The sequence below is a fragment of the Cryptomeria japonica genome, chromosome 9, assembly GCF_030272615.1.
Source record: "Cryptomeria japonica chromosome 9, Sugi_1.0, whole genome shotgun sequence".
In the NCBI taxonomy this organism is placed as follows: Eukaryota; Viridiplantae; Streptophyta; class Pinopsida; order Cupressales; family Cupressaceae; genus Cryptomeria; species Cryptomeria japonica.
This window is the reverse complement of record NC_081413.1, coordinates 479,940,796-479,952,344: the sequence shown is the minus strand read 5'-3', so window position 1 is coordinate 479,952,344 and position 11,549 is coordinate 479,940,796. Positions and strand designations below refer to the sequence as shown.

The following is an 11,549-nucleotide window of genomic DNA, read 5'->3' as shown; positions in this document are numbered from 1 at the left end:
TCATCCACCTAAGAAGTTCTACAAGCTAGTCAACAATACTTTCACAATGCATATCACTAGGACACTACAAGGAGGAATTCATCAACGACTGTCTCCAGAAGCACAAGAGCTCGTGAAGAAACATGGTGCGTGGTTCATTCAATTTCCTAAATTCACTTACATCAGAATTCATGGATGTCCCTCACCTCCTTATATGTTGCCAAGGTATCCTACGGATAGAGCAGTACTACTTGAAGTGACTAGACAGTTGACAGCTTGTGCTAAGGCATCAAGACATAAGCATGGGAATGGTATCCCTATACCTATTTCACTTGGAAATTCAATTGAACTTTGTTCTAACTTTCAAGCTGCTGAAGATGCAGAAAAGAAACTATCTCTCTATTCATTCACATATTTTGCTTCGAGAGATAATTTTGATCCTCATGGTCATGTGGAAGAAACTGCAGGGAAGAAGTACAAGCATGTATTTCAAGTAGAAGACTTTTGGATGAATGTTCAGGATGATGTAGAGGTAAAAAGAAAGATGCACTCTCGATTATCCCTCGATCTCATTAGGAAATGTAGGATCTATAGAGTAGCAGATCAGGCAAAGGATAATGGCAGATATCTTCAATCTTCCTATGAGAAAGAAGACAAAGAAGTGAAGATCGATTGGGATGAACAAGAGGTCGCGGACTTGAGAGCATTGATGGATCCAGTCTTAAGTTGTACTCGCAGATGGGTGGATATCCAACATCAAAAGTCGAAGGAACAAAACATAGCTATGACATTCAGCTTAGAAACAACAACGGAAGAAGGAGAGGCGCAAGTGAGAACACTTCTCATTCTAAGGGGTCGAAGAGAAAGGAGGGACCTCAAAAGAGAGAATCATCCAAGAAGAAACAAAAAGTGAATCCTAATCATCCCTCTAGTGCTTCTTCTAGACATGAAAAGGAGATAAGTCAAGGAGAGGATCAAAGAGAGAAGGTGTATGAGATAGATGAGTCCATGGAGTCCATAGTACAGAATGATAAACAAGACAAAGGAAGGACACCTCAACAATCATCAAGTCAGTCTCTTCCTCTCCAAGTTTATGATAATGATCGACAAGAAGAAAGAAATGATGATGAAGCGACATCTCCTTTTAGAGGCGAGCGGCCATTACCTGAGGAAATGCAAGTAAAAGAAGGAAAATCTTCCACTCCAGATTGGCTCAAAGAAAGCCTTGCAAGAGAAGTTGTAGTTGAAGAAGAGGAGCAAGTATTTGATTTGGAAAATCTTCTAAGCAAATCTCAAGAGAGAATTGAAAAGAAGAAAGCTACAAAGATATCTAAGGTGATCAAAGATGATACAAGCTCCAGAAAGATACAAATAGCTACACCAACGGTGGACAAGTATGATGATGAGATCATGGCAGAAGAATATGATTTGGAGACATTTGATCTTGGTCCACTTACCTCTGAGCAAGCCATGGAAGATGCAACTGATTCAGTGAGGGCAGTCAATGATAAGCTAAAAGAAGAGATAGAAAAGAATAAAAGGTTGGAAAGGGAGATTAATGCTTGGAGGAATTATTTTAGTCAGCTTAATGAGCCATTAGGGCGACAGGATCTAGTAGTCTCGCCCTTGCAGGCACTCCCTCTTGAGTCAATAAGAGGGTAGAAAAGATGAAGAACTCAGCCCGACTCATGGATACATGGATTGATAGATCCTACATGGTAGCCAAGGAATTTGTCAAAAGAATGATGAAAACTATCCACAGGGCCATCCAGGTCCTTGAGATCATTCATAATCTAGTGGTAATTGTCGATGCATTCACTCACACTAGAAATATTACCATCCCAGTATTGCAAGTGGTAAGGAAGACATCAAGACAGGTTTTAGCACAAGAAAGGATAGTTGATGGTGGAACCCATAATCTCTTACAATGGTCAACTTTGCTCCAAATGAAGGAGGTTCTATTCAAGGACATCAATAGTAGGTGTAGCCAAGTTGAGGATACTATCCATCCTATTCAAGATAAGGTGTTTGATGTACTATGTGCAATCCTTGATAGAAAGATAGAGATTGAAACAGATGTGGATATCCAAGAGTGGGAGGACAGGATCAAGGTCATCTTTTGTAGAGAGGACAGCATGATCACAAAAGAGCAGCGAGATCAGATATATACTACTATGTTCCTGATTGAGAGAACAAAACAGCTGGAGCACGGATGGGAGATGACTCTTCTTGTGGCCTTTGATGAGGTGCTTCATTTGGAGGAAAGAATGAAGAACCTGCCTGAGATTCCCATTGCAAAGATTGAAGGGATTACGTCCAAATTCATTGAATATGCTAGAAAGGAACATGGAAAAGGGAGCAAAATTCTAGATGAAAAGTTGTTATGAAATGATGTGGCGATTCAATCCCTATTGGAAGATGCTTCCTCGTTATTCGTGCCAATTTATATTGGCTATGTTATGATAATACTTATCTAAATAGGGTTATTTTTGTAACAAACCCTAATCAGGGTTTAGGTGTCAAAATCTCAGCCCTTGATCTTCTTTAAATCTGGGTCATTCATTGTATTTGAGAATGCTATATAAGCTCTCAATCATTTCATTTGTAAGGTTAAGAAGGTTATTAGCAGAAGAGAAGTAGTAGTTATTCATAGAGAGTACAAATTTGGTGAAGAGAGAAAGTTGAGCAATTGTTGTTACATTTTGCTATGAGATTAATGAAACATTGAAGTTATGGTGTTTTATTGCAATCTTTGTGGCTTCTTACATGGTTGTTTATCTTCTTGAATCACTTTTATTGAAGATAGTATTTAGATGTTAGAATTAGATTGAGTGATAAATGTTGTGCTTGATCTTTTAGTGAAGCTCAAAGTCCAAACCACTAGCCTCTTACTGATTGTAAGTGCGCCCTGTGTGGTCAACTGGAGATATTGAAATTGTTTAGAGTTCAATCACTACATGAGTGCTGATATGCACCTTATTGATGGTATCTATGTTCATGAATGATTTGAAAATCTTTGAATTCCCTTAGAAGATCACAACGATTCCAATAGAGTTGTTGTTCTATGGCAATACTGAGATTGGTAGAGTTTCACTAAGATTGCCCTCCATTTAGTCATTCATAGGCTTAGTTTAGCATAGTCCTCTCTAATCCCTTATCTTTTGTCCTTTTTTGAAACATCAGTTAGTATTAGGAAAATCTTGTTCCTCATTGGTTAAGTAGTTGCAAGAACCAGCTTTCATAGAAAGCAAAGACAACGAACACTGGTGCTTATCCACACTTAGAGAACCTACATACCAAAACCTTAGAGTTGCCTCAATTGATCCTTAGGCGAAATCTTCAACATGCGAGGAAACTTTGTTCAAGAGAGGATAAGATACTTATGGTATTTTATTATGTGTTCACATGTGCGTAAAAAACACATCAACAGGTAGGCATCTAGCCTTAAAAAAGTTTGATTAAAAAATACGGGAAACATAAATTTTTTACTCTCAAACCCAGTTCCTTCTCATCATAGATTGCTGTTGCATGAACTGAAAATAAAATTGTACAAAAGGAGTTCTTTATCTAGCCTTTCCTAGTGGTCTGCCCTCAAAAATATGAGTTTATTGGGTATCCCTACAACTTTCATGAGATCTGAATCCTTAAGTCATCCTTTTTATGACTTTAATTTTGTGCATGTCTTTTTATTTTGTGAAAAGGATTTGAATGGTTGGTATCTTTATTGGCAGACATTTTTTTTGATTGCATTTGATTACCAAAGTTCTTAAATTATCCCCTAGTAATCTTTTTGTCCACGTTTTGCTTCTATTATCCAATAGAAAGTTAACATATGGAAAAGAGCAGAGGGTTCATGGGGCTAACAGGGTTTGATTTAAAACGATTGCTTTTTTATGTTCTTGCTATACAGTTTGATTCAGATAAAGATAAACTGAGATCTTTTCCTTTGGGTAGCCATTTTAAAATCCAAAACTCAAAAAGTAAACAAAAAGAGAGCTATTCTTCCAAGAATGTAGGGAAAGTTATTATAATGAAAGTTGGCTGATTCAATCATTAAAAATTCATTCATCATGGTCTATCCTAATCTATCCCACAAGAGCGTGCCTTTCCTCCAGTTACAGGTCTGGCAAACGAGTTATGCAGCACTAAAATTTACTTGTACACTATTTCTTTGGTAAGAACATAAACTCAATCCCTACCAGTGGTTACTATTTAAATGACTTAGATTCTCATTGCTTCTTATGGTTAACTTGTGGAATTGCTTGTTGTAAAAACAGCCTCAGATATCAGGCAAAACATTTTGAAGAAGCTCATTCTGAAACTTAAAACATTCTGTAATGCTATAAAACTGAATATTATATTCTTCTCCTTGCTTGTGTTAAAATTAAATACATTTAAAAGGATATATAGGAAAGTCAATAAACAAGCTGACAAGGACACAGATTGACAGATACACAGGTAAACAGATAGAATCTGCTAATTGATGCTAATTAAAGACATCTTTACAAGGAAATTCACCTTTTATATTTCAGCAATCTTTGCAATGCTTGAAATTTTGATCCTTTGCACAAAACAAAAGCAAATCTTTTATCTCCGCTTAACATTGATGACCCTTTAATTATGCCCATTGAATAAAAGGTCAATTTAGAGATTGTATCAAATAACAAACACTACTTAACTATACCAAAAATTCCTAAGGGGCAATAGCAAAGAAGCATTTCTTGTGAAATTGATACAACAACAATCTTGACTAGGCATATAAGAGGTAAAGATAATCGAAGCAAATTTTATCAAAAATGTGTCTTAATGCTCCCCAATCATAATTGGGGTTTCATTGCAGGGAAAAGAATAACCTCCTTGATATTCTGGGAGTCTGTTAAAATCATTGCAAGACGATCCATACCCATTCCCCAACCAGCAGTTGGTGGCAAACCATACTCTAATGCAGTACAAAATGCCTCATCAAAAGCCATTGCTTCATCATCACCTGATTGTCTATCCTTGAGCTGATCTGCAAAGCATTGCCGTTGGACAATTGGATCATTGAGCTCAGTATATGCATTGCACAACTCATGCTTATTTACAAATAGTTCAAACCGCTCGGCTAATCCTGGTCTTGTTCTGTGCCACTTTGCCAGAGGGCTCATGATCTGGGGATGATTTATGATGAAGGTTGGGTTCAAGCATGTCTCCTCCAAGAAATGCTCCACAAGCTTGTCCAGCAAACGAGCTGTTGTTTGTGGGGAAGAGCATTTCACATCAAATTTGTTACAAGCATCTATAAGATACTTATTTGCCTCATCAGATGACAGATCTTTGGGAATGTCAAGACCTGCCGCTTCTTCTAACCCCTGGATTACATCTATCCTTCTAAAAGGAGGAGTGAAGTCAATTTCTATGGGATCCCTGTCTGCTCCATCAGCATGGTATTTAATTTTATAGCCACCAGTTAACTTCTTAACCATTCCTGGCAACATTTGCTCTGTGAGTTCCATCAAATCGTTGTAATCTTTATAAGCCATATAGAATTCACAAGTAGTAAACTCTGGGTTATGAGTCAGATCTATGCCCTCATTTCGAAATTGTGTTCCGATTTCATATACTCGATCAAATCCCCCAATAATAAGTTCTTTCAGGCGAAGCTCTGGCGCAATGCGCATGTATAACCTCATATCAAGATCATTGTGATGAGTCAAAAATGGCCTGGCAGCAGCTCCACCAGGTATCATATTCATCATCGGTGTTCCAACCTCCAGAAAATCAAGGTCTTCCAGGAACTGCCGTACATACGATTTAATCTTTGATGTTGTTTTGAAGATATTTCTAACTTCAGAATTAACCATCAAATCTAGATAGCGTTGCCGGTATCTTGTTTCCTGGTCTTTCAGGGCATACCTTTCAGGGTGTCTAGGACGACCAGGAGCCCAAATACCCGACATGTCATCTCCCTCACTTTCCTTTGTCCTAACACGGTCATCCTTTACTGGGAGCATCCGTAAACAAGGTGAAAGAACCGTCATGGATGATGGAAATATACTAAGTTCTCCCCTTTTACTTTTACCCGGATGGCCACAAATTCCAACAATATCACCACGCTTTATTCCAGCATGATGCTTAACAAATTCATCTCCCTCCATTCCTGAGCTGCTTGCATCCGCCATAACCTGTACTTTTGCTCCATCAGCATGCAAATCATAGAAGTTCAGCTTTGTTCCTGAGCTCCTCTTACTCATTATCCTCCCAGCTAAAGAAACTTCTACATCATTAAGATGTTCTCCACTACTTAAACCTCCATACTTCTCAATGAAAGCAGCGATGGATAGAGATACATGAAACGTGTGAGGATAAGGGTTTACTCCAGAATCCTTCATTGCTGCCAAAACTTGCAACCTGTTTTCACGGAATTGCCTAGGATCAATGTCTTCCTCTTGGTCGCCCTTATTCACACGCTGTCTGGTGGAAACTCTGTTCTTCTTCTCATCTTCTTTCTCACCTGTTCCTTACCAAACAAGATTGAATCATACACACCACAGACAATGATGCAGATATAAGAAACGATTCTCTTTGCATAAGGAATAATTGATAACAATGCTTTGCCTGAAAGGTATAAATGTGTTCTGTATAACAAAACAATCTGTAACAAACAAAGACAAAGGCAAATGTATGATTTAAATTAAGCTTAAAGCCCGAAATTTGTAAGCAAGACAATCTACTGAGTCTGATTTTTTCTTTAACTAAGTAAAATTCCCCTTTTTTTATTTGGGCATTGGAAAACATTCTTACTAGAGTCAATGGCGGACTGTTTGGAGGTTGAAGTTGTCTGAGCTGAAGATTGCCGAGAGCTACAACGCAGGCTTTTTGTTTTTACATTGCTGTGGATGATCGGCTGGTGCAAAGTTCGAAACCCAGCGGATGCAGATTTTTGTCTAAATCGAGTTGAATACGTATGTGGTGGTGCAGAGAAAAATAGAGATAGGGCTCGAGCCATTCTGATCATTTTTAGCCGATAAGGTTTTCTTGGGGACTTACAAGTCCAAGAACTTCCGGCAAATGGGTCTGACGCATAGTCAGAACTAAATAGTTTCTGAGTATGTCGTCGGAAAATTGTATGCCTTGGATTCAAGCACTGAGTCGCAGCAGAAGCTCTTTTTGTATAAATTATAAGGGCAATATTTATCAATTTAAAAAACCACAGATCTTTGTAATATTTACAGTTTCAAGTCAGTTAGTTAACTAATGTTGAGTCAGTGCATAATTTCGAAATGATAAATTTATATGTAGATATAGGTAATGGGAAATTTGTATATTTGTGTTCATTTTTATTTAGTTTTAGGTCTATAATGTTTTAATGTGACTATCACTTGCATCTAATGAGGTGTAAGGGTTATACCGATAGCATGATATATTTTGAGAAAGATATTGGAGGGTAGGAAAAAATTGGAAGAAACAAACATTGTCTTTATTAGGAGTAATTATTTAGAATAGAATTCTTGAAATATGAAAAAAAAAAATTAAAATTTGATTTGGTGAGATTTAAACCTTAATATCTTTTTTAAATACAAAATAAATCTACAAGTTTGAAATAGCTTTTAGGTTTCAGACCTTGAATATATACATTAACATATTTGTAGAAAGCATTTGAGAGTCTAGTGTAGTAGATCTAACTAACAATTTTCCAAAAGATGCTTCATTCTTGAAATTTGAACATGTGAGAATCAAGTTTCACCCATCCATATGCACAACAATGTCTTATTTATCAAATAGTTGTTGGTGTAGCATCAATTACATATCACACTTGTCTAGATATTTCTCAATAAGACTTCTCACACTATATTTTAAATTTTGAAGAACATGTGGGGTATCTAGTAACTAGGAAAAATGTGTAAGCTTCTTATACACGTCTATCTTAGAATATAGTCTAACAAGGCAAACCTTACATTAAGGATAATTTGGGCAAATAGTTCCTCTTTTAATATCACCTATAATGTTCACAAGTTCAAGTTTTCGGTTGCATGCTTACACATGTCATCATCACAAACCATCATTCATGTATAAAATAGTCCAATAAAATTATTTTCTTGCATATAAACTTTTTACATCTAATTATGAATAAATATCAAAACATGTTGACAAGACCTTTTAGATAACTTTTGCTTCAAAGTATCTTTTTCTATTTTCTCTGACAACAAACTTTAGTCATGATGAAATATGTCAAAAAGGTTGTCGTACAAGTAAACAACTAATAATTGCAAGTTTGCTTTGAAGATCCAAAGGGTTATAGCCTTAAGATCATGTGGCTACAAGACATGGTTGCAAACTTGTGCAATCAACATTTTGTTTGTATTTTGAGTTTGAAAATTTAAACTCACAATTCTTGAGGTTTGAACTCCAAAAATAATTCTAAGACAGTGCAACTTTGGTATTAAGGATTGATAATAGGGAACTTCAAAATTCCACTATTAATTAGCAATTTGTAAGCATGCAAATTTAATCTTAAAGTATACAAAATATTACAAACTCGAGTTTTGGAACTCACTTAGCATCCTACAAACTATAAAACTATTTTAACTATTTGATCAAACGACTTTTTAAATTTTTTTATTTTCTTGTTGTGATTGTATATGTGTAAAGACATAAAACGTTCTAAATTCAACAATAAAATGAAATACTTTTTATTCTTAAATAAACTCGTAATTCCTTTAATAAGTCTATTTACTTCCACTATTCCATCCTTAGCTTTAAATGATCATTCCAATGATATCATATTAAAGCACAAGATTTCTATAAAGAGGTAAAAATTTCATATTCAATAAGAGAATGTGAGTAGTATCTCGATCATATCTACATACAATACTTAGGCCTTTCAAATGCCTTAAGTTCAAATAACAAGAAAAATATAAGTAAAGGATGAGATGCGTCCATTCATGTGCAATCCAAAGCTATCTTCAATGCAATCTTTAGAATGAAGACGGAAACAAGATTCAGGTGCTTTTTCCACCCAACCTTGAAGCTTACACTTCCTCAGAATTCTTGGTCAATCAAGAATACCTGACCCTGCACGAATTGCTTAGCAAAAAGAATTTGATAGATAAGATGGAATCTAGTGCATGCCTAGAGTGATGCATGCATTTTCAATTTTCTAATTTCATTAAGAAACAAGCAAGATCAATCAAGGATATGGTAGAGAGCGTAAATAAATCCATCTATTTCAATGGTCAAAAAGTTACTCGGACGAGTATAATGCCATGCATAGCAATAAAATATAGTTTGGAAAAGCAAACTATTCTCTCTATAAGTCCATATTCAGCACCCGTCCTGGAAGGTAACTTTCCAAACACTCAAGCATATCTAGCTTTTCTAATATTCATATGAAATCAGAATAAATATATAGAAGACAATCTTTCTTTTTTCAACTCTAGCTTCCTATTTCTCGCATGTTAAAATTCCAATATTTAAAGAAGACAATCTTTCATTGAAGAGATATAGGAGAAACAATCTTTTGTTAAATGGATATCGAAGAACATTCTTACGTTTACACCCAATTATATCTAATAAGAAAACAATATTTCGCTTCTATCTTTTCAAGTAAATCAAGGACAAGAATTAAAAAGAAGAAGGTGTAGCACATATATGCATATTAGCATATAGACAAAAATAAAAGTCAGAAACAGAAAATATGAGTACACATTCTTTTATCTATTTCTCATAAAATCCAATTAGCGTAATCATACATTAACTTGTATTCTCTTTTCTATGGTTTCAAATTTCCAAGTTTAGAATGCATAAGTTCTCTATCTTTCCACATGTTTTTTATTATATACTTCCTTTCTCGAATAACATATTAAGTTCGATACTAACATGTGTTTTCCATGATTTATGAATTCAACTAACTGAATTTAGTAATTTTCCATAACGGCATTAAATAAAATGATAATTCAAAATGCACATAACTATATGGCCTTTTCAAACAAAATTTCAAATAATCATCATGACTTCTATTGCAAGGATCTAATTCAAAAGTTTAACTTTTTTCTTCTCTAATGATCTAAAAACAAACAAATCTCAAGATAATTTTGTTCTTATACTCTTAATTATATAATAAACTATTGCTCATTAAAGAGCCTACCTTTGAAATTTAAGCCAAGTCTGATATGATCAATGCTAATCTTCTTCCAATTCTGACTGCAATACTTCTAGATTTCTAATGCTTTTCTTCCTCTATGTTGTTCAATCCTTCGTGTTCTTTCCTCTCTATTCTCTAATCTCCCTTCTCTATTCACTATTCTTTATTCTTTTTTCTATCATCACTATTCTCTGCATATTTCTCATTGTCTTTTCAATACCGTCCTCCTAGATTTCCAATTATTTATATTTATGCTAGTTGCATGTTATGTTTTCTGCTACGTTTTGGGCTTACATCCACTGCTATTATAGTTTTACATGCCACCCACGCAGCACATCTAACAGTTCACTTGGCCTGTGAATGTTCCACGTAGGGCGTGTTCCAATGGTATAACCTTGTAGTGTCCATGCTTAATGGCACAATCCATAAACTTTTCAAACACAATCGTGGTTGTTATTCCTTGCAAAGTCCATGTTCAACTTAAACACTATATTTCTATTTGGTTAAATAGTCGATATACTCATTGACTCATATTTGCAAGGTATTTTGTTACATGGGATGGTCCTTGTTTAAACACAATGTGTTTGTTATAATGCACAGTCGATACTATTCATTGACTTCACTATGTGATATGCTTTGTTACTAATAACATGCTATTTAATAAGTCCACCACCATAATATATATATATATATATACAATAATATCAAACGATCATGTATATGTATATATATACATAATATCAAATGATTATGTAAAAATATCATTTCATAATCACTTATGAAAATTCTTGATTCAATCGCAAAATTAAATCATGCAACATGTAATAACCCACTCTACTTAACCCAAGAATTTTTTACTATTATTTATTTATTTATTTATCTATTTGTGTTTGATTCAATCGCATACTCTGGGCATCTATCCAACCGGATTAGGCATTCATCCATCCGAGATGAGCATCTAACCGTGCGGGTTAGGCATCTATCCATATGGGACAGGAGGTTTCATCTATCCAATATGAGATAGGCATCTACCCAAATGGGGTAGACATCTATCCATCTTGGGATAGGAGGTGCTTTGGCCAGAAACATAGACTCATCGAGACCATCCGGGTCCTGAGTCACTCTCTAAGAACTATACTCCTCTAATAGGAGTGCACCGAGGTCATCGTCCTTTGGAGTAGATAAAATAACAAAATGCAATCTTGAAATCCGCATCAGAATTTGGCCTAAAGCCTCGGGAAGTCAAGCGAATCCATACATGATTCCTTCCGAGTATGCATTGAATTACTTTTTTTTCTTTTCCATTAATTTCCAATTAGTAATCTTAACCCCTTTGATTGAGGAGCCAAGGAACCTTGCAGACCATCTACTCTCTTGATCAATATCCTAGACCCCATCCCCGAATGCCTGAGTACTAGGGACAACTTCGTCCCTAGACTGCCTACAT

The 11,549-nt window shown here is 35.4% G+C and overlaps 1 protein-coding gene across 2 annotated transcripts; it reads right to left on the bottom strand.

The window, feature by feature from the left end:
- Positions 1-4,436: 4,436 nt before the first annotated feature.
- Positions 4,437-7,145, bottom strand: LOC131075983 (lysine--tRNA ligase). 2 transcript variants are annotated; one of them, XM_058012996.2, is made up of 2 exons: positions 6,763-7,145; positions 4,437-6,478 (listed from the first exon to the last, which is right to left on the bottom strand). In XM_058012996.2, exons 1-2 carry the CDS (start codon positions 6,974-6,976, stop codon positions 4,797-4,799), a joined length of 1,896 nt encoding a protein of 631 aa, XP_057868979.1. In that variant the 5' UTR covers positions 6,977-7,145; the 3' UTR covers positions 4,437-4,796. The 2 variants fall into 2 exon arrangements, with proteins under 2 accessions (XP_057868979.1, XP_057868980.1); XM_058012997.2 differs by having other exon boundaries at positions 4,437-6,472; positions 6,763-7,137.
- Positions 7,146-11,549: the final 4,404 nt, after the last annotated feature.